At 51.3% G+C, this 23928-nt stretch overlaps 1 protein-coding gene across 1 annotated transcript in view; it reads right to left on the bottom strand.

Annotated features, from left to right (window-relative positions):
• Positions 1–366: 366 nt before the first annotated feature.
• Slc29a3 (solute carrier family 29 member 3) overlaps positions 367–23928 on the bottom strand; it is a 34059-nt gene continuing 10497 nt past the window's right edge. Inside the window, exons 3-6 of the mRNA XM_041656635.1 lie at positions 17491–17573; positions 10505–10731; positions 7450–7612; positions 367–3454 (exon numbers count right to left, since the gene is read on the bottom strand). Of these exons, the coding sequence (XP_041512569.1) occupies positions 2791–3454; positions 7450–7612; positions 10505–10731; positions 17491–17573 (1137 nt within the window). The 3' untranslated portion in view covers positions 367–2790. The remainder of the gene's footprint in view (positions 3455–7449; positions 7613–10504; positions 10732–17490; positions 17574–23928) is intronic.

Raw genomic sequence — 23928 nt, 5'->3', positions numbered from 1 at the left:
CCCAAACCATCCACAGCACACAGCATTACACGGGTCAGAGAAGGGGGGTGGACAGGAGAAGGGGGGATGGAAGGTAAGGTTGTTTTTTTCTCTTCTTTGTTTTGATGTGGGTCCCCTCTGTACACTGTGAATACCATTGGTTAAAGAACTTCCCTGTGCAGGGAAGAGAGGTAGGTGGAGAAAACTAAACTGAATGCTGGGAGACAGAAGGAGGAGTTAGTGAGAAGCCATGTAGCCCCACCGGAGACATATGCTGGAACTTTACCCAGTAAGCCACAGCCATGTGGCGATACACAGATTAATAGAAATGGGTTAAATTAAGATGTAAGAGGTAGCCAATAAGAAGCTAGAGCTAATGGACCAAGCAGTGATTTAATTAATACAGTTTCTGTATGGTTATTCCAGGCATCTGGGCAGCCAGGAAACGAACAAGTGGCCTTCTTACTACATTTGTTTTGTTTTTTACTAGGTTCAAATTTAGAAACCCCCTCAAGGGTGTCTTCTCCCATCCTTCAGTTGGAACAGGAGTGTGAAGCAGAAGACGGCAGGGAGCATAAGCTGATGCCACTGGGGGGGATTATAATGCCTCCCATTTAATCAGCATCTACAGGACCCCCAGCCCATGCTCCTCCATTGGCTCATGGCTCAGAGAGTAACCATGACTGGGGATGAGCTCTTCTCTGTCTGCAGGAACCTTGAGAAAGGACACTTGGTATGCTGAAGTGTCATAGTTCCCAAGCCAGAGGAATTCTCCCAGAGGAATGGTCTCTCAGGAGCCCTTGTCATCTGTCAGACCAGTACTCAGCATCCATGTCACTCCACAGATATTGAATGTGAGGGGACATAGTCTCCTGGGTGGGGTGACAGAGTCTGGAGGTCCTCTTCTGAGACTGCCCCAACTGAAACTGCCAGGAACTGAACCAGAACAAAGCAACCCCACTTTCTGCTGAGCAAGGGTCAGCACTGCACTGACATCTCAAAACCCAAGACAGCAAAAGTGACAGCTGGCCCGGCTGGGCAACACCTTAGGCAGGACCTCTTCCTGCCCACCCTCACCTCACATGCTTCCTCCCTCTCTGGTAGTTGTATGATCTTTAGGATGTACAGACAGTGGGCTGGTGGAGGAGGGAGTCCCTGCCTCTCTCCTGAGGTCACAGCTGTCTGAACCTGTTGCCCCAAGCAAGGTCACAAGCCTACACTCTAGAAGGGCTTGCTGCTAGCCTCCTCTGGCTCAGCATGGAAGGGCCTCACTCTTACTGGTTCTTCAATAGGATGATGGTTGATCTCCATTGTCTATGAGGCTAGACTTAGAATTGCCATGGAAACACACGTGTCTGCTAGGATGTTTCCGGAGGAATACAACTAAGAAGAGAAGACCTGCCCTAGATGTGGGGAGCACAGTTTCAACACGTGGACCAAGGTCTGGACTGTGCACACAAGGTGATCAGCCAGCCACTTTCACATCTACTGCTGTGCCTTTCCCACCCTGATGACAGGGACTGGGTCCCCTAAAGACTGTGAGCCAGCAGAAACCCTTCCTTCCTTAAGCTGCTTTAGTTGGGTATTTTGTTACAGCAACAGGGAAAGGTAGTGCGCCCCAAGCCCTTGGAGGTTCTTGGACCTGTCCCTACATCCCTCCAAATCATCCAATCTTAGCATACTCTTTTCTGCCAAGACATCAACTGATGGAGATATCAACAAAGCTCACATCGAGAACCCCAGTATTTATTATGGCCTTGAACCAAGAGCCCCAACAGGCTGTAAACATGACTGTCAAAAAGACTTCCCCTGCCCTAAACAGGCTACAGAGTCACAGGGTCCTCATCTGGGGACCAGCCTACCAGGCCCAGTCCCTGACACAGAGAGAATTCAGGAGGACCAGGCCTCAAGCAGGAAGGGTTAGGAAGCCTGCTTTGTAGGGCTTTCCAGATGGCTGGTCAACTCTTAACCACGGAGCCCGGGGATCAGCACATACTTGGGCTCTAAGTCTAAGCACTGGCAATTGCAGAGGGGACCTCAAATCCAGGAGTCTCTTTCAGTATAGGGAGCACTAAAGATTCTCTCCCTCCCACCCTGTTGTCAGTTGGAAAGAATGAGACTGGGTTCTGACCTGTGACAGCACTGGTTAGACACTTCTTAATAATAAGTTAGGCTACTTATTAGCCACAACATACCCTCTTTTTACAACTGTATTTTTTTTTTTTTTTGAGACAGTGTCTCATGTAGCCCAGTTTGGCCTCAAACTCCCTATGTAGCTGAGGATGACCATGAACTTCTGACCCTCCTGCTTCCACCCCTCAAGTGCTGGGATTACAGGCTTTCACTAACATGTCCAGTTTATGCAGTGCTGGGGATGGGAGTCAGGGCTCTGTGAACGTGAAACAAACACTGTATCCTAGCTACAATTGTATCCTTCAAATGGCTCTGGAGTGTTCTCTTGAAGTGTTTGGAATGTCTCAGGGGTTTTTGTTTGTTTTAGCTTATTTTTTGAGATAGGGTTTCACTGTGTAGCCAGACTGGCCTCGAACTCGCAGCAATCCTCCAGCTCAGCCTCCTGAATGCTGAGATTACAGGTACGAGTCACCTGGCTGGTCTATGTCTGGAATGTCATCCTGTGCAAGGATGTGGCTCAAAAGCACCCTTAGAGAAAGGCAGCCTGAGTGGGCTCTGCTCTGCACCAAACGAAACACCAGCCCTTTGCTTAACACCATCTGAGACCTCGGCTCGCCCTGTGCATCTGTCTCCCAAGGGCCCAAGCCTCACGCAGTACCCACATTCTTGCTGCCCCTCCTAGATAAAGTGTTCAAGAAGGGCTGCACAGGCAGAACCCAGCATCAAGCCCACACACATATAGAAAGACATCACCACACTGGTGGCCTCAGCCAGCTCCCGGGGCACGATCTTGGGCCCGTAGATGAGAACCAGTGTGCTGAGGTAACCATTACTGAGCCCCAGCAGGCAGGTGAAGAGCACCGGGTAGATGTCGGACTGGAAAAGCACGACAGTCAGGTGTGATCGTGGCTGGTAGTTACAGAGCAGGAAGAGGGGCACGAGGCAGACACGCAACAGTGCCAGTCCGGGGAGCACCTTGCTCCGAGGACCTGGTACCTGGATCCAGGCTGTGACCTGTCGGCCACAGAGGTCGGCAAAGTTGAAAAGGAGGAAGACGGTGAGGGGCACAAAAAACTTGGAGGTCCACGGAGAGCCGGTGCCCTTGTGCATGGACTGGATGTTGGTGGAGATGGCAGGGAAGATGAGAGCAGTGACAAAGTAGAGGAAGACAGTACAGAACCCAAGGCCAGCTGTCTTCTTCAGGATAGGTCCCAGGGGTGGCGTGTGTACCAAGTGTACCACTCCTGACCCAGGGCCTACCGAGGAGTCACCGGGAGTGTCCTGTGATGGGTCGTCTTCACCAGAAACCACGTGGACTGGGGCAACCGGCCTCATGTAGTACCTGTAGAGGGATAGCAACAGTCAATGGGTCACTACAAAGCCCATCATTCAGCAACTCCAGGGACACAGAAGGGGAGGCCTGGGAATCTGCTTAACCACTGCGGGACTCAGAATAGCCCTCAGAGATTCAGCAGGCAAAGCCTAAGCCCTGGGAGTCTCTCATCCAGAATCTCACAACATGATATGGAAGGGACAGGTTGTTAGATATGGCCTGTGTTCTCTCTAGCCAGCCTGCCAGACTGGACCCCAGTCCCTGGATCAGAGGTGGTGACCATACCATGAACAGGGACAGGAAACTACCCAGGATCACTGCACAGTGAGTGGAGGCCCCAGCCTGGTTTTGTTTTATGTTGGAAAGGAGAGGTTTAAGTAAATTAAAAATTAAAAAAAAAAATCAGAACTAGCTGGGCGGTGGTGGCACACACTTTAGTTCGAGGCCAGCCTGGTCTATAAGAGTTAGTGCCAGGACAGTCAGGGCTGTTACACAGAGAAACACTGTCTCAAAAAAGAAAAAGAAGAAAGAAAGAAAGAAAGAAAGAAAGAAAGAAAGAAATCAGAAATATAAAATGTAAGCAGAGTGTGATGGCTCAGGCCTGCAACCCTGGCACTTGGGAGGCTGAGACAGAGGATTGCAATGAGTCTGGGGACCTGTCTCTTATACAGTGAGCTCCTGTCTCCAAACCAAACAACTAAAATGGTGTGGCTGAGGGGTAACAGGGTATGGGGTGTGGGAGTGTGGCTCAGTTAGTAGGGTGTTTGCTCAGCATCTGTGAGGCCCTAGATTTGATCTACAGGACCACATAAACCAGACAAGGTAGCTCATATGTAATCCTGGCACTTAGGAAGTAGACGCAGAGGAGACAGAAATTCAAAGTTATTCTTAGCTACACAGTGGGTTGAAGCCAGCCTATGCTACACAGTCCATTCCAGGGTAGCCACAGAATGAAATCCTGTCTCAAAAAATAAGCAAAAATGCCCCCCCAAATCTCTGAGAAATTTTACATAAGTACATACACACACGTGCACAGACACACACGCAGACACACAGATGGTGGACACATACGCAGATTTCTGAACATGGAGTCCAGCTATAAAGATCTTAAGACTTCAGCATAGTGCCCAACTAAATTTTACAAATAACACACACAACAGTCTAGGTCACGCATCCCGGTCCTCATAAGCACATACCCATCACAATCTGAAGAACACTAACTTGTGGCCATCCTGTCACACACAGGGCCCTATGCCCTCCCTTTGTCTTTGCACACAGCTTAGCATACACTTAACTGCTCCCCTACAGATGACTCTCAGGTTGGTCCAGCCTTTCAGGACTGCCAGTCCCCAGGGCAGAGTATAATCTACACACACACACACACACACACACACACACACACACACACGGTCACACATTCCCTAGCGTTTTGGCAGGGTATTTCTAGAAAAGACCAGTGGATTCAAAGGTGGAGAGAAGAAACTTCTTTTTTTTTCTTTTTCTTTTTCTTTTTTTTTTTTTAAAGATTTATTTATTTACTATGTATACAATGTTCTGTCTATATGTATGCTTACAGGCCAGAAGAGGGCACCAGATCTCATTACAGATGGCTGTGAGCCACCATGTGGTTGCTGGGAATTGAACTCAGGACCCCTGGAAGAGCAGTCAGTGCTCTTAACCTCTGATGCATCTCTCCAGCCCCCGAGAAGAAACTTCTTTAAGTCCTCTGACCTCCCTATATACACCATGGTACCCACACCACACACCACCCCCCCACACACACACACACTCATCATGTATACATGGTAATAATACAATTTTTTTTTTTTTGGTTTTTCGAGACAGGGTTTCTCTGTGGTTTTGGAGCCTGTCCTGGAACTAGTTCTTGTAGATCAGGCTGGTCTCGAACTCACAGAGATCCGCCTGCCTCTGCCTCCCAAGTGCTGGGATTAAAGGTGTGTGCCACCACTGCCCGGCTATAACACAATTTTTAAACAAAATTAAAAATAGTATTGATAAAAAGAAGCCAGGCACAGCAGTATACAGCTGTGATCACAGCCCCTGGAAGGTGGAGGCAGGAGCATCAGGAGTTCAAGGTCATCTTCCAGCACCTTGCAATCTCAAGGAGACCCCAGCTCAATGGAAAAACAAAACAAAACAAAGAAAATACACTTTTGCTACTACTAAAAATATAATACACAAAAACTAGAATACAATTCTGTTGAATAGAAACTGCCCTTTAGATAGGAAGTACCACTTATCTGTGCTCTGTCCCTTGCAAGCTTTGAGCAAAGTGACTTGCTCTGTGACAGCACATATTTCCTCCTTTTAAAATTCTGATCACTGAGCAGGGCGGTGATGGCACACATGTTTAATCCCAGCACTTGGGAGGCAGAGGCAGGCGGATCTCTGTGAGTTTGAGGCCAACCTGATCTACAAGAGCTAGTTCCAAGACAGGGCCCAAAGCTACAGAGAAACCCTGTCTCAAAAAAAAAAAAAAAAAATTCTGACCACTGTAAACTCATGATGTTGGTTTACTGACTGTATTCATCAGGGTTCACTGCTAGAGGAACAGAACTACACACACACACACACACACACACACACACACACACATGCACATAGAAAGAACATGTTACAATGGTTGTAATATATACCTTATAGAACCCAGTGTGACCAACCCAGGAATGGCACCACCTACAACGGGCTGGGTCCTCCCTGTCAATCACTAATTAAGAAAATGCCTTACTGCTAGATTCTATGGAGGCATTTTCTCAACTAAGGTTTCCTCCTTTCAGATAACTCTAGCTTATGTCAAGTTGACATAAGACTAGGCAGCACAGGAGGACTGGAAGCTGAAGCCAGGGTTCTCAGTTCATAACTGAGGGCAGCCAAGCCAGTGGTGGGGTCATCTGTATGACTCTGAGCTCATTGGCAGCTCCTGAACCCGCACTGGGAGCCCCCCTGAAGTCAGTATAGACCTCTAAGTTCAACCCTCTACAAGTCCCAGTCCATGTGTGAGTTTCTACAAACAGGATTCCTGGCCCAGGTTTAATCAGCTAAGGTATAGATGCTAGATGCTTTATGGACAACAGGGTCCCAGGAGGCCCAGCTGGATGGTTTTCGGTCTGCCCAGGTGGACTGATAAACACCATCTGGTGGAGGTAGTACTGGGGTGTGATGAAAGCAGGGGCTGTGGGGACTTTCAAGATGTCATTCCACTCAGGGACGAAGGAATGAAACAAGAAGAGACCCTCAAGGCCTTATTACCACCCTGGGAAAAGCCCTAAGGTTAACTATCACAGGAGGGCTGCTTGATCACCCATCCTTTACCTCCTAAGTGTTAGGATAACAAACAAGTATGGGCCACCACGCCTGGTGTGTGTAGGGCTGGGGGTCGAACCCAGGGTTTTATGCTTTCAAGGCAAGCACTCTACCAACTTAGTTCCAATTCTCAGTCCTAGCTTCAGTTTTCGAGAGCAGCAGAAAACACAAAAGACACGGGCGCAACTTGTGAGAAACGGGGGAGCCCGCCGGCAGTGAGCTGAAGGTAGAAGTCTGGAGTCCTGTTCACCTTGGTCCTGCTGCCGCCTGCCTCCCTGACCCCTGGCCTCTTAATTTGCACATGGAAACATTAATAACCATGGGGTTAAAAGAAACAGGAATGTGTGAGTGTAAATGAGATAGACAAACTCCGCTAGGCTGCACCTCCTGCTGGAGCAGGGGGTGATGGCGGAGGTGCATTCAGTGGTTAGGAACCATTACTCCTTATTTTTCTTGCCCAGTCCCACCTCCACTGCATATAGTCTTCATGAACCCCAAGCTTGCCAGCCCTAGGGGTTCACATTTCCACCCAAGATCAACTCACTGACCCCGGAACCAAATTCTTACATGCCTCAACCCTCTTAAAATTCACAGTCCTGGGGAACAGGCAACCCATAAGGACAGGGACCTACGATCCCATTAAATGAGCAGATGTGGAGGGCAGGGCAGAGGGACCTCACCTGACATACTCCAGCCGGGGCAGCAGAAGGTAGAGCCACACGCAGAGCCCAAGGAAGACTGCTGCCGTGAGAAAGAAGGCAAGGGCGCTGTCCCGCACATCACTGGACGCTGCCAGGTCCACAAGTGAGGCCACGGCACTGACCGTCCCTCCCATGGCTCCCCCTGTGGAGAGCAAGAGGACATCACAATAGGCTCAGGAAGACACACTGCCTCAGAAGACGCACACATGCGCGCGTGCGCGCGCGCGCACACACACACACACACACACACACACACACACACACAGTGAAAACACCCTGGTTCACAGCATCTGAAGCTGGATGGAAGGTTGGGAATGGGGGTAGAAGTGGGGAGTCCCCGCAGCCTGAGTTCCAGAGCTTTGGACAGTGGGCAAGTGTTTCTGTCCATCTTACTGCCGCTCCCACACTGCAGGAACTGCCCTTGGTTCCAATAGACAATTCTTCCAACTTCCCCCAGATAGTTTCTACCAGCCCAGGTGGGGCTGGAAGTCGGAACTTGAGACCAGGCACAACACGCAAACTAGCAGAGTGATCAAAGGAACTCACGCTTAAATCAGAACCCAATCCCTGTTTGACCCTTCAGCCTGTGTGCTCTCTGACAAACCTCTTTACCTCTCTGTGCCTCAGCTTTGCTCATCTGTAAGTGGGAGTGTTTTGAGTGCCCACCCCTTAGGACTGTTCTAGGGATTAAAAGGATTATTCCATGTTAAACAGAGTCTGACACAGACAGGAGCCAAATGCCAACTAAATCTTCAGATTCCTAATTAACTGTTTAGCTATTCCCATCTTTCCCACATCAAAGTAGCAGCAACAATGGAGTAAACCCTTTGCCGATGGGGGGGGAGGGGGGGTGCCCACTTCGGAGAAGCTGTAATCCCCACCTGGGAGCTCTGGTAGAAGCAGGGTTAGCTCAGAGAGCCGCTCGGTGGCCGCTGGAGGAAGAGATCTTAACAGCCCCACTGACTGATCCCCTCTCCCTTCCAACTTGAATCTACAATATTATCGGCGGCAGCCACAAACTGGGCCTCCGGGAGCTCATCCCTCATGACTCCCGCTATCTCATCAGTTATGGAAATACATGCAAATGAGGGCTTTGAAAAAAAAAAAACCAAACCACCAGCACAAAACAAATGAATTGTTCCTCAGATGCCAACATGCACAGAATTCACAGATGGGCTCCTCTGGACAAAAAGCAAAGGCGGGCTGGGGGCCACAGGGAGACTGAGGCACCTCGGCTGGTCCAGGGTGCTGGCCTGGTTGGTGCCAGTGAGGGCCCCACACATTACTTTTCTCCAGGGCTGACATCTCACCCCAAATTTCACCTACCCTTTTAGTTAAGACAGAGTCTCACTATGTAGCCCAGCCCGGCCTGATACATTCTTCCTGCCTCGGTCTGTGATGTACTGGGGTTATAGGTGTGTGTCACCATACCTAGCATCCCCCACTTTTCCAAAAATAGACTCAAAAAAATAATAATAATTCCCAGGAGACACTCTTCTCTGGAGCTCTACAGGTGGACACGAGGGGCCGCTTGCCCTTGCTTGTGTCCAGCAGGGCTGAAGCTGAATTGAAGGGCTCCAACAGAATGGAGGCAGATGAGCAGATAGGAGCGTCTTTTTGAGGTCAGTGGTGACAGAGGGATTAGCATTTGATGGCCAGGTCTGCTCAGCCCAGACCTGCCTTTCTGGAAGCAATGCCAGGAGCGTGCTGACTGTACTCAGAAAACTCAATGACAAGTTCATTTTTATTTTCTTTTAGGACCAAGGGTTTCCTGGGATAGAAGCGAAGCCTAATCCTATATCAAAAATGGCAAGCAGACGGAGCTCATATCTCGACTCTGATCCAAAGAGAGTAATTGCCTCAAGTGCTGGCTTGAGAGGGAATTAGAGGCTCAGGAGGAAAGATAGGGATCTATTAGTGATGTCTGGCACTGGTATAGAGCGGGGAGGGGATATGCGCTTGTCAAGGTGCCTGTCATCCCTGCCACATGCTACCTGGCATATTAACTAATAGACACAGTCCTGCACATCGTGCAATTCTTCTCAGGTAGGCAAGTGCTACAGCATCTTCTGAACACCAGGGACACACAGGGACAGAGAAAAGAGCAGCCTCCAGGCTTGCTGTAGGGGACAGTGGTCTTCGCATAAAGCAGATGCTAACTGACCCAGTTCTGTTTACCTTGTGGTGCCATCTAGGTGAATGATAAAACTGCCAAGGTCCCCGTAACAGGCTTAGCATCCACTTGCAGACTTCAGCTAGAGAGATACCCCAAGTCAGGACCCAAGCAAGCCATGGCATGGCACGGTCTGGGAGAACCAGGAGCATAGTCACTAGGCTATCGGCTCTGATAGGACACAGTCTGGTCCATCTTTCCGCCCCTGGCAGGGGGTGGAGCCTCCAAAAAACTAGAAAGGAAAGAAAGACAGAGAAGAGGAAGGAAGGAAAAGGAGGGGAGAGGAAAAACTAAAGGGAAGGAAAAGGGACAAGGAAGGAGGAAAGATGGGAGGGAGGAAAGAAGGGAAGGCTGGATTCAGAAAGGATGCTTTGGAGGTGTAGACTTCCATCATGTCTGTGATCTTATCTCCCATCTACCCACTCTTGGGCTGGCAAGACTTCTACACCTTCCAGGGAGCCACAGAGACCCATCTGGAGTCTAGATGGGCCAAGGGCTGTGGAAGTTCTTCCCCATATGGCTTCCATTGTCACATCAAAATGAAGTGCTGTCCGATGCTCGCGCTGTGTACAACCTGGACCTATGCCACAAGATAGCCAGGCAAACACGGCGAGGACCACAAGGAGTGCCACCCAGCCCAGGGCTTTAATTGAGCCACTCCTGTGGATGCTGAATGGAGCAGTGGAGAGCCAACTGTCTTCTTAATCCACTGTCCAAGCTGCAGACTGAGCAGAATGAACAACTCTCAGCTATCGTCTCTGGGATCATTTGCTTGGTGACACTAAGAAAACACAGTGGACCCAGGACACATTTCCTTTTCCGGAAGGACCACTGTGGCTCCCTCTCATGCTGGGCTCTCACCTGATATCAATGCCTGGGCATTCCTCATGGGAAACGAGCCTGTCAGACCATACACGCTGCTGTTGAAGATGGTGGAGGAGCCGCTGACGATGGCCATGCACGCGATGGTGACACCAAAGAAGCCTCGGGTCCAGGAGGAAGTATCCACCTTCACCAGCACAATCATAACCACAAAGATGGCCAGTGAGACGGACAGCGAGGCCAGAACACGGACATTCACTGGGACCCTGGGGAGAGGACCAGAAGTGGTGGGAGGTGATTGGACTCCCCTCAGGGCCCTACATGGGTCAGCTGGTGAGTCACAAGAGAGAAGGGGTGGGCCTCACAGGTTGGTGAGGCTCAAGACTAAGACACCAGGCAAGATGCCACATATCTGTCTTCAAAACTACCCTCCTGTTAGACCCATCTAGCGCTTAAACAGCACAGCCACCCCGCTGCCTTCTCCAAATTTGGCAGTAGGCAAGGGAAGAGGTTCACCATCATTGATGTCACAGAACTTGGCTTGTGCCCAATTTTCTCCTAAATGTTCTCCACACCCCACCTCAGTCACCTCCCACCCAAGCTCTGTGAGTCTAATGCTCCTCACACCCCACCTCAGTCACCTCCCAGCTCAGTCCCCTCCCTGTTCACAGGTAAGGAAGCTGAGCTCAGAAAAGTTAGGAGCTGGCTCAAGGTCACTCAGCTGTGGGCCCCAGGAGCTCTCCTAAGGCTTCATCTAGAAGGTTTTAGCTGGGTCAGCAGCTGCTGAGACCACACCCTCACAGTCCAGAGCCAGGACCCCATGCATTCCATAAAAGCACTACCCTGCACCCAAGCCAAGTACTCCAGCTACCTCCCCAGCTCACCGACCCGGAAGGAGGGCAGGGATGGGGACCATCGGAGATGGCTGTGCAGGTCTCCACTGTAACAGAGAGAATACCATCCCAAGGCTGTCCAAACCGTCATCAGATTAGAATAAGTTCTAAGTCTGATCAGATCAGTTTCATTCCCCCACTAGCCAGAGAGAAAGTGGGGGCTGAGAGAAAAGCCAGATTAGATACAGAGATGTTCTCTGGATTAAAACAATAGCAACCAAGTTCAACTTATAAGGTAGAGACAAACAGATCTGTGCACACAACCAGGTGGGAAGTGATTTGCGTGGAGGGAGGAAAGTGTGATTACAAGGAGCTCCTGCCCCTGGCTGATGCTACTTCTGGATCCAGAGAGGCAGCTCAGGGCTGGAGGGAGAATGGGACTGCCCACCCCATCCCCCTTTGTAAGGGGAAGGACACAAAGGGAGTCCCCAGAAGCTGGGGTGGGATCTTAGGTGAACTTGGCTCCCACCCAGGCTCTTCTGTGACCCTGTGTTTTGATGACTGTCTTACACACAGGACCTGGGTGATGACTGCATTCCCGGAGCACAGGCACACACAGGAGGGTGGCAGGGCTCAGTGCACCCCAGTACTAGATACTCTGGCAGGAGGGCTGGTGGCATCTCGGGGCACAGCTGAGGGGCCTCAAGGAAGAGGACACGTAGATACAAGAGGCTAACTGAGCCTTGTCAAGATGAGCTGGAGACAGGCAGAACCCCAGCCTGCATGTAAGCATCCCATCTACCTCATGAGCCAGGCCTTAATCTTCAGAGGGGGCAGGCACATGGTGGGTCCGCAGGCTTGCCTGCCAGCATCTCTTCTCTGGGAGAAAGTGTTTCTTCGTGCCAGAGTGATGGAGGTGGTGGGCCATGCCACCCACACCAGTCCAGACTCAAAGAACAGTCATTGGTGATCCTGGCTACCACAAGTGGCCCACACAGCTCAGTCAGTCCTCCCTGGGATGGTACCATGGACCATGCAGTACGTAACTGCTCAAGTGTGTCCCGCTGCTGGTTGCCACCTTGCCAGCTCTTTGGGGGAAGGACCACATATGGAGTGCACCCCATGAAGATGCACAGAGCCCCAGGACCATGGGAAAAGGAAGATTCCCTGGACCCAGCTATGCCTGAGGGCAAATCTGACTTTAACTTTCAGTAAGAGAACAAATGACTACTTCCTGCCTGCCATTCATTCCTGCACACACCTACCCACTAATACAGAGACATCAGGGTTCCAGGGAGGGGACAACACAGCCTAAAACTCCAGGGACACTTCCAGGACACAATGGCCCAGGGTTAATTGGACATGACAGACTACTGACTTCCCAAGAGCAGCCTACAGCCAATGGCTGGTGAGATTGGTAGATACCCATCCTAGTTCCCCCTGGGGGTCAGGGAGAGCTCCCTTAGATTCCAGAGGACTCTGGTGGCTCTCTGTGTGACTGGTGACAAGGCTTCCTCTCCTGGTTACTTTCTTGCTCTCTCCACATTCACCCCCAAATTTACTACAGGCTTGAATTTTTCCTTGTTTTGGGGCCTGCTTTTGGGAAACTTCTAGCCTTAATAACCACTAGGGCCCCATACTAGGGTGCCTCTTCTTAGACTCTGTGGGGCTTCAGACAAAGTAGGACTGGAGGGAGGGCCAGGTAGAGTGGCTGGACCCCTGGAGCCCACAAAAGGCTGTTATGATAAATGAACCCAGTACCCTGGAGGCTTGCAGCTAAGCCTCAGATGGGATGCTCAAGGTGACCCTACACACTTACCTATCCCACAGAGCCCCACCTTCCTGGCATAAGAACTCACTCACCCACCCACAAGGCAGGAGCTAGCACACTGCCTGGCTTTGTCACGGATTTGCTGTGAGACCTCCGACAAACGTTCCCTCCCTCTGCTCCTTCCCTCCTCATCTCCAAAATGAGGTTGGCCTAGGTGATCTGAGGGTCTGACTGAAGAAATCTACTTGGCGACACCTTGGGATACCAAACAGTTTTCAGTGATTCCCTGGGACACCTGGTGAGGAATGTTGAAGGCAGAGACTGACCACAGAGGGAGGAGGTATAATGCAGGCAGTTGCCCCAGCTATATACCTCCTTCTCTGTTCCTGCCTTGTCCCTGAAGTTATGGTGATAAGGTCCTGTGGGGTGCCTGGGACTTGGGCAAAAATGGGTGGCTTCTTACTCAGCCCCCCACCCCAAGAGGAGCAAACAGCAAAATCACCCACTGGACTGCTTGTGACTGTCCCTTACCTGCCCAGGGTTCCTTATCTCTCTAGGTCCTGTCTAAGCAACCCACAGCAGAGCCCCCAAGTCCTCAGAAGACTCATGGAACAATTCCCAGTGTCCTAGCACTGGATGCCATGAAGTTGGAGGCCAGCCTTACATACACGATGGGGCACACTGCCTTTCCTCCAGCAGGGCGGGTGGCTTGGGATGGAAGCCCCTGGAATTCTAGGGTCATCTAGGCAAGTGCCAGCTCACCTGGTGTTCTACTCTAGGTAGGAGGCAGGCTGAGAGGCCACACCATCCCATGATGCTGGAGGAGGGTCGCCCATCCCCACTTCACTCCCTTGCCAGTGAGCGCTCAGGACCCCAGGGTATTGATTTCTTCCAAAATGTAAATCTAGCTCATCTGTATTTATAAAGCCGCAGATTTAACATAATAAAACACTTGGCGATTATGGATGAGCCAGTCAGAGCAGCCAGAGTGCTCCAGGAGGGAAGGAAGGAGACGTTTCAATCTCCCACTTTAAATAAAAAGCAGCTTCGCCCCAAACTGTCCTTGGCAGCTGGCAACAAGTGAGGCTGGAGAGCTGTTCCCCCAGGGCCCACACACGTAGCCTGAAGCCGGGACTAGGGAACCTGTGGAACCACTTTCCTGCCCAGCCCTCTCCTAACCACTCTCTCCCACCTGCCTAGCAGCCTGAGGCCTGGCCCAGGGGGCTGCAGTGCTGGGAACTAAGCACTCACAGGTAGCCCGCAGGGAAAGGAGATCACTCTTGAAAAGGAGCCCAGCTCTAGCCTCAGTGACCAAGCGACCCCCCGAGGTGGTCCCCTGAGTGGGCAGTTTTCCTTTAAGCAGGGCCACTGATTGGCTGACTGGCTATTAGTAGTGGATGTCATACACTCCAAGATCCCAACAGGAACTTTCCACTGTTACTGCTGACCCCAGAACTGGGCCACCAAGGAGAACGTCGGGGATGTGGCCCCCGCTGTGGCACATCTGTGACCGGAACAGGAAAAGTAGGATGCTGTGCCAACCTCCTACGTCACTGCACACACATGGAGATGGAGCATGGGGTTAATAGAATGTAGACTGTCCCTCCCCGTCAGATGGTGGCTTGGATCTTAAGGGGGTGGGCATTCTTGTCCACGGGTAAGTGAGCTGTCCTAGCTGGATAAATGCCCAGGGTCACAGAGCAAGTGAGAAGTCACAAGGCCTGGAAGGACAGAGGGTAGGTGGGATGGACCTGCCTGCCACTGCAAGTGCTCTTGTCTTTGTTTTTTTGTTTTTGTTTTTTGTTTTCCGTTTTTTTCTTTTCCAAGACAGGTTTTCCCTGTGTAACATCTCTGGCTGTCCAGATCAGGCTGGCCTTGACCTCAGAGATTCACCCGCCTCTGCCTCCCCAGTGCTGAGATTAAAGGTGTGTGCCATCAACACCGGGCACTCTTGCCTTTCCTGCCTTCTTCTGACCCCTTCCTCTCTGCTCTCTGGGCACTGTCAAGAATTCCACTCTGTCTTCAGTAGCCAGCAGTGCTGAGGAAACACCCAAGTCAGCTCTTAGCCACGAGAGCAGGAGATACACACTGGCCAGTTGGGGCAGGGACCCCAGAACAGCCACTCTGAGAGTGTCCTTGCTGGAGGCCAGGAGAGGTTTTGGTCCTTGGTCCCTTGTTACCTCTTAGCCTTGCCTGGAAGCTGTACTTGAAGATTTCACTGGAACAAAGGAGAGATACCCAAACAACTCGCGGATGAGCCAACTGGACTGATCAGTTCCTTCCACTTCCCACGCTCATTGTGTCTTCTGCCTTAAATCCTTCATGGAGCCCCACACTGGTAGCTTCATGGTACCCTATTTCCTGGGACCCCCTCCTGCTACGCAGGAGTGCTGACCTCTGTCCCTGAACGCTCTTGTCTACTTATCTATATCTTCCTTTCTAAAAACTATCCTCTGTGGTGGGTGAATTTCATTGTATTAGCAACTCAAGAACCCAAAAGCCACTGGCTTGGGTAGCTGTGAGGCTGGTCCTTGAGTTTTCTGCAGCCTCTTTCTGCCCCACCCCACCTAAGTTCACTGGGAGCTCAGAAAGGCTCTGTTGAACTCAAGGATACTTCCAAATTTTCCCTGATCATTTATACCCCCAAAGACTGCGTGTCTGAAGTCTAGGGACCTAGTGGGGAGACCTCTGCAGGTAGCCCTAGGGGCTGGAAGGTGAGGCCGAGTTCTTCCCCCTCTCTCAAACTACACCTTAGAGCAGTGGTTCTCAACCTGTGGGTCGAGACCCTTTGGTAGCCAAACAGCCCGTTCATGGTGGCTGCCTAAAACCATAAAAAAAACCCACAGATATTTATATTAAGATTCAAAACTGTAGCTGGGCAGTGGTGGCACATGCCTTTAATCCCAGTACTCGTGAGACAGAGGCAGGTGGATCTCTGTGAGTTCGAGGACAGCCTGGTTTACAAAGCTAGTTCCAGGACAACCAGAACTGTTTTGCAGAGAGACCCTGTCTTGAAAAATCAACAATAATATTAATAATAATTAGTAATACTAAGAACACTAATTATATTATTATTATTAATCATTATTATTTTGTGTGGTTGGGATCACCACAACATGAGGAACTATATTAAAGGGTCACTGCATTAGGAAGGTTGAGAACCGCTGTTTTAGAGGGATATCGTTTCCTTGACACTCCCTCCATGGGGATATGGGGTCTCTGTTTCCTTGAAACAGAAGAGGCTTTGTGACAGCCCTGACCAGTTGAGTGTGACAAAAGGGACACTATGTGGCTTGTCCCTGGCTTTCACGGAACATTGGCTCTTCAGCCACAATGGGAACAGTCTCTGACCCCACGTGAGCAAGCCAATGAGGACAGACAGACAGGGAGGTGGGAAAGGACAAGCATCTCCAGCTCTGTGCTGTCTGACTGCATCAGCATATTCCAGCGTACCCTGGATGCCTCCAGAACCTCAGGTAGCAAAAGAAACTAACTACTGTTACTGTTGCAAACCACTGATTATGGGTCGGAATCTACTAAACGACTGTGCCCTATACTATGATGTGTTTTGAAAGACTGCTCTGTACACAGGCTTAGAATGCACACAGGATGCATTCTGCTCTTGCCGCCTATGCCCAGAGCAGACATTACTAATCAATCCCAGCACCCTTGCTAAGGTCAGATCTACCTTAGAATGCTTTTCAGCAGGAGATCCAAGAACTGACAGAACATAGCTGAATAAATTTGTCACCATGGATCTGAAGCTTCTATGAAACATGTTCAAGGGAAACCCAGAATTTTGAATCACAGTGAGTCCAGCCATGATTATTGCCTAGAGGTAGCTTCAGGAAAATGCCAATAAGGTACTAGTACTGTTGCCACTGTTGGGTCAAACTGAGACTAGACAAGAAGGGACAGCCAGCAGGCTATGGGCCATACCAACTTACTTTTCTCTCGAATAAGTCCTTCTTCCATGGTGTACACAGAAGCCCTTCTGAAGCATTACCTGTGAGATGCACTGTGAGTAGGGGACTCACTGGATGGTATCATCAACATATTACAGAGTAGGTAGGGCAGGCACTGTTAGCATCTAGCTGCTCTTGGAGCCTGTAGAAGAACAGCTTCCCCAGGTCTTGGCCTACAGCAAGCCACACAGTGTCCTGACCGCAAGGGCCAGTGGCCCTATAGGTCTCTCAAAGGCAGAGGGCCCTTACCTGGGTGTCACTATAAGTGGCTGTAAATGAGCACCGACCCCTGACTGGAGCCCCTGGCACCTGCTCCAATCTGTAAACTGCACGACAAGGATAAACTGCCTGCCTCCAATTTGGGGGACCACCATTTAAGATGAAAACTCCTGCTATAGAACAGAGGGGCATGAAGAAGGAAGGGGGTGAAGGTCGGGGAGGCAGGGGGTGACCTACCTGTTGACAAGCAGGAAGTTGGCCACGAGGCATAGCAGGGAGGGCACAGTAGAGGCGACTGCCAGGTAGCTCTCAAAGTAGTTCTAGAAACACACAAGGAAAAAGGCTGCTTATCACTCGGGGGTACTGAGTGCATGAGGGAGGGCTGCTTTCCTGTCCCGGACACCTACGAGCCACGGCGAAGTCCACCCAACTCCATGTGGTTCCACCCCATCTCCAACCTGACAGTCATTCAACCGATAGCAGTCAATGACGGCAGTGCTACCTTAGCTGCGCTAAGTGCTGAAGTCACAGGGAAGGCTCTGGCTCTGTCCTCGTCTCCTGGGAGGCCCACACTTCCAGTGCTCCACTTGCCCCACCCACAGATTGGATCATGGGAGTGAGGCTCAATAGAGAGTTAAAAAGGAAAGCCCACCCTATTAATCTTGTTGGCCCTTTGACAGAATGCAGTAACCGGCCTCTCAGACTGTTTAGACAGCCTCAGTCCTGGGAGATTCAGCTCTCCCAAGGCTACTGCAGAAAGTCAGAAGGGTAAAGTACCTCCGAGATTAGCCAGGAGAAAGGACAGTCCTCAGGGAGGTGGAGACTATTCACCCAGAGCAGGATCAGGAGCTTGTCCAGTCACAGCAAGCTGGGACTCAGGGCTACAGACTAGCCTAATACAAATTGAATGCATCTCTCAGAACCCCCAAAGCTGCCCTCTCAGTTAGGATAGACTTGATTGTGTGAATATTATCTCTGGGTATCCCCAACTTCTAAAAACAACCACAGCAAGCTGTGAGGGAGGGGGAGCCAGTGGCCCTGGCTTCCCCCCCCCCCCCCGTACTACTGGGAGGGGGTTATGAAGGAAGAAAGAGAGGGAGAAAAAGAGAGGGAAGGAGGGAAGAAGAGAGAGAAAGAGGCAGAAGAAGGGAGGGAAGAAGGGGAAGAGAAGAAAGAATGAAAGGTAGGAAAGGAGGGAAAAGGGGAAGGAGGGAAGGAAGGAGAAAAGCCAGTCAAAGGTTGACTATCTTGCTTTGGTCGTGAACCCCAGATGAGCTTTGAGCTGCAGGAAAGGCTTACGGATAGTAAGCATTTGCTGTGTACCGAACAGGAGGGATTTAAATGGATTACACCATTTGACTCTAAGCAAACAAAAAGAAGCATCGAGTATTCCGCTCTGGAGTGCTTAAGAAATGCTGTGCACAACTCACAGCTGAGGAAACAGATCGCAAGAGCCAAATGCAAAGAACAGCGTGTGTAAAACCCTCATCCTGTCTATGAGAGGATGGAGGAATCCAAGATGTGCTTCTTGCCCCTCAGGAAAGCAGCGCATCCCACTGGGAGTAACAGGAGGAGTGTGAAGGCTTTTTCACAGCCCCAACCCCGGAGAGCTGCGAGAATTTCCTGCTAAGTTTGTACAGTTGCTGCTGCTTGACAAACCAGAAGCGAGGTGAGTGGCAAGGCATTCCAGAGAGCAAGTGGGCCCTACCCTGGAGAAAGTGGAAACTGATGGGTGTGAGGAGAGGTCCCAGGGGCGGTGGGGCTGTGGTGGGGCCTTGACAGAGGATCTGATTGTGCAGACAAAGATGAAAGGCATAAATGTCCGGGGTACATCCTAGTCTGCGGCACTGACCCTCTGAGGTCCCTTTGAAGGCTGCAGAGGGCTTTGTGCTCTTTGGAAGAGGGCACTCTGACTGTAAGGTGACAGCCTTGAAATTAAAATGATAATCGCAGCTCATCAGCCGTGAGCCTTAGAAATAGCCTTCCGCCTCTGAGGTGCCCCTTCATTGTCCCCGTCCTGATGGGCTCAGCAGAGCCTGCCCTGGGCTGGGCAGTCAGTCAATTACTTCCTGACACACTGGTTGAGTCCACGTGAGGCCAGGCAGGCAGAAGAGCAAAAGGAGAGAGCAAGGGACAACAGCCAGATGTGAGTTAGCGGGCAAGTGGAGAACCCCTACACTTGGCAGGCCCCCATCATCCCTTGACCAGACCTGGAAGTGTGCCCACATGAGGTGAAGAACCCGGTTCACTTTTTCCAAGCATGCTCAGCATCCCTGGATATATTAGGGACGGGGATTTTCCAGTAACTGAATAGCTGGTAGCCCAGCTGAAGGCTGTGCCTTTTAAGGTTGGAAAGCTTTTCAACACCAGGACAACTGCCTTGTTAAATTTCAAACCCCAGACAAACAGCTGAGGTGCCTATTTACATATCAAAGCGGACCTGACCTCCAGGTTCTTCCAACACCCCAGGGTTCCTATCTGGTAAATAACCCACCCTCTACCTTGAAAATTCTTCAGTCCAGGGGCTGGGCTCCCTTAACCCAGAGGCTCTTCCCTATATAATCCAGACATTTTGGTTACAAAGATACCTTTTGTATCTTTGGCCTCTTGGCTGCTGTACCTGGTTCCCCTCTCTCCCCTTCCCCCACCCTTCTCCCTACCTGGCCCTTTTCAATCTGGTCATGTCCACTCTGGACTCTCCCAGACGTCTCTGACTTTGTTAGGTGAGCACTCCACCAGTGAACTACAGTCCTGGCTCTCTTTATTTTGAGACACCGTCTCACCAAGTTGCCCAGGCTGTCTTTGAACCCACTCAACAATCCAAGCAAGCCTTGAACTTTTGGTCCTATCTCAGCCTCCTAAGCAGCTGGGATTACGGGCCCAGCCTGGCGGCAGACACTTAAGATGACTCCATAACTTCCACCTGGGGCATTCACAGCCTGGTGTGACCCACTGATCAATCATGGACTTCTGCCCAAGAGAAGTAAATGTGACAGGCATACATGGCTGAGTGTCCAACAGTACGAGATGATGTCTTGCTAAGCTCTGCATCTCCTCGACGGGAACACTGGTCTCTCCAGCCTCACCGTCTCATCTCTCTGGGGAAATGCACTGCTCTCCGGGAAGGACACTTGATATATGTGCTACCCAGGCCCACCAGGCCTTTGCACTGTCTACTGTCCAGGTTGGGCCCTTTAGCTGTGCATGGGTCCCGGGAAGGGTGTTGGGGGTAGGGGTTGAGTCAATGCCCCAGAGTCAGCTCTGACCGATGAGAGGCAGGACATGAAAAGGGTTATAATTCCCACCCTAACTGTGGTTCTGAACTGTGATGCGGTTGCCATGGCTTCTGGGGCGACAGTCCATGTGCCTGGGTAGTAGCTCTGTGTGTGGCTAAGCTGTAGTCAGCTCTAGGGTCCTGAAGCCTGTGTTTGTTCTCCTTGCCTGTCTCACATCCTTGCCCCTCACTCTGACCCCTAGCAGAATCCCCGCAAAAGGTTGGCTATGTGATGGAGGCCAAGTTTTGGCCAAGCCCTGTAGAGCGGTGTGGTACTGGTGCTATTCCTACAGACTCCTGAAGACTGGAAGGCCAGGTGGGTTTCATGAGACAGCAGGTAGAAGACAATGACAAAGCAGAAGGGCAGACTGGACCCCAAGCACCAGACCTGAACCTAGTGGGCCACCGTAAGCACTCAGTCAGGGCTGGGCAGCCATTGTCCATCCCAACAGCGCCTTCTCTTTTAACTCATCCTTTGCTGGTATCCCAGCGCCATGTGCAGGACAGCACAGTGCACGTGTGCACGGCTCCCTTTGGGGGTCTAGAGAAGCACACTGCCGTGGCCAGGAGACACCATACAGTAAACACAGAAGGAGGTGTGACCAGGGCCTTCCCATAGACTCCTCTGGGTGGCAGCTGGAAAGACTGGGAGAGTGTGTCCACAAACAGGGCAGAAGGGGGAGGAGGAAAGAGAGGACACTCAGCATGAGGTAAAGTTTTATTTTGCTTCGTCCCCTCTGGGAGCCAACCCGAGGCCTTGCTGCCCTCAGCTGAGCACACTGCCAGGATTCTAGACAGCCATGCTCTCAGGGTGCTCATGCCAGAGGGGGCTTCGGTCCCACTCTGGGTGCCCAAAGCCAGAGTGAAGTGAGAGCCGCTCTGAGGAAGCAAGAGGCATACCCAGCATTACAAAACAATGACAAACCAGAGGTAGCATGGTGAGCAGCAGTGGGCAGATTTCTAAGCCTCTTCCTGGTGGGGTTGAACCCCCAAAGCCTCCCAGTCCTAGGTAGCTGTGCCAGCACAGAACCCAGACTATAAACAGAACCTAGCCACGGGTGCCTGGTAGCAGCAGCCTCTCAAGGGCCCATGAGTGTGAACAGGCCACTCCGGGTCAGGGCAGGGGGTACGTGCTTCACTTGCGGTGCAATAAGAAAAGCCATTTTCATCTGCTGTGCTCCGGTGTAAACCCTAGGAATCAGAGAACCACTCTTCAAATGAAACTTAAAAGCCTAGCTGAGCCAGTCAGCCAGATGTGAGGCCATTTTCCAGCAGAGAACTTCCTCCAGCCACCTCGCTGAGAGGCCCCGTACTAAGCAGCTCTTCTGGAAGAATCTGATTCTGGGCTCAGGGTCCAGGTAAAGAGGTTTCTCTGGGCAGGGAGGGCCTGAAATGAGCCTGTTTATCTCTGGCAGGCCTTGGATAAGCTTCCTCTCCTCGGAATGCCATTAGGGCCCTTTGATATGAGTGGAGTACATTAGTCACGAGCCACAGTAGCCTCCAAGTCTGAAGGTGCTGCCACTGAACAGTTCTGTGTGGCCCCCACCACCAGCCTGCAGTGGAGGAGGCAGCTGGGCTCCTGCAGGGTAAGAAAAGTGATTCCAGCCTGGGGGTGGTAGATCAGGGCAGCCAAGCATTACCTGGATCACAAGGCCATGAAATTAGCAGCAGTGAGCAGGCTGCAGCCAAGAAGGATTGGCCATGCAGGCGCATGCCTTCGACTCTTATGGCTCCACGGCCTGCGATGCTAAGGATGTATCCCCATCCTGGTACAGTCTGCTCCAGGCGGAACAAGGTAAGAGGTAAACAGATGGAAGGCACTGGCTTCCTGTGCTCCTGAGGTCCCGAGAGGGGACATGGGCCTGGGATATGGGGAAGTTTTAGAGGCTACGCCATCTCCAAAAACCAGATAGGAGGCCAGGTCCCCAGAGGCTGGCTAGTTGGGGGAGTGGGGATTCCAAGGAGAGAACAAAGCTGAAGTTGGAATCAGATAGGGGCACCTCAAAACACTTAAGTCAGTCCATCTGAGCAACCACAGGTCCCTAAGGATGGGGAACCCCCATCAGATGGTTCTCCCAGCCCTGGGTCCTTTGACCCTTTAGGCCATTTCCAGGGCAAGGCATACTGAGAAATCTCGTTCTCCAAAGAGCAAAGCCTCCCCAGCCCTCCATCCTTGTTCATACTTTCTGGTCCCTTCCAGAAGGTCAGCACAGCTCCAGGGAACTTCTGGAAGGTGTCCCCACTTTTCCTATCTGCACAGAGTCAGGAGCACTCTCTCTTCCTTTCCCATCATAAGGGAGCACTCCTTTTCACCCCACTGCCAGAAGGAAGCACTGTCCTTCCTCCCATGAAAGGGCGGGGTGGGGGGGGGATTACTCCACCTTAGCCCATGCTGACTGAATCACTGCACCAAGACTGCCTGACTCAGCTGCACTTTCTCCTCCAGGGCTGGCTGGCTCTTCCTTCTCTGTGTGGGTCAAGAGCTCAAAAGAATTAATTTTTCTTTTTTTTTTTTAAAGCACTTTGACTTCACTGGTCCTCCTCCCACCAGGTCCTTCCTTCCCTTCCTTCAGGACTCCTAGAAAGCCTTGACTCCACCCTCCCTGCAGAGAGCTCTGTCTGCCTTCCTCCTTGGCTGCCCTGGGAGACTATTCCTGCATAGAGTCCCAGGGTCCCCACAGCCTGCTGCCCCCAAGCCCGTCTCCATCCTCATCCTCCTGGTATCACATGCCATGCCTTGCGCAGAGGGTCCAAGAGCCCTCCTCTGACAAGAGGGTACTCTTGGAACCCTGAATGACCCCTGATTTGGAAAGGAAGTCTTGGATCAGACTGAAGTAAAGGAAGGTGAACCCTGTACCCAAGGCATGGGGTACACATGAAAAGAGAGGGTGAGCACACAGAGGGGGGCTGACACAGAAATGCTGGGGGTCAGAGGCCCCCAGAGGCTGCAGGATACGAGGACTGCTCTGCCCAGGAGCCTTGGCTACTGCCTCCCAGTTTGACAGGCTGCTGAGTTACTGAGAAACACCTGCCTCATCTGTTGGCATCCACACACACCTCCCAGCCCCATACAACCCGATCTGTGCCCAGGCCTGTATCACCAACACAGGTTGGTGAGGAGCAGTCCTAGGACAAAGTGTGACTTGCACCTTTCTGTAAACATGAGGATACGGTCCCTTCTGTGACTACTGCCTGAGATGGCAGCTTTACTGGGCATCCTGGGGCCCTAGAAGCCTGAAGTATTTGATCATTGGTCCTCACAGGCCAGGCTAGTCACACTCATTTTGTATACGTGCACACACGAATGACATGTATTCTTCGGGTATGTGCACTTACTTATGTTTATTTGTGAATGTGGAGGTAGGAGGTCAACGCCAGATGTCCTCTTTGGCTGTGTCCAT

The sequence above is a fragment of the Microtus oregoni genome, unplaced genomic scaffold (genome assembly GCF_018167655.1).
Source record: "Microtus oregoni isolate MIOR12 unplaced genomic scaffold, Mior012 000007F_ref0000211, whole genome shotgun sequence".
NCBI lineage: Eukaryota > Metazoa > Chordata > Mammalia > Rodentia > Cricetidae > Microtus > Microtus oregoni.
The sequence above is the reverse complement of the archived record's forward strand: the minus strand, read 5'-3'. Positions and strand labels throughout refer to the sequence as shown.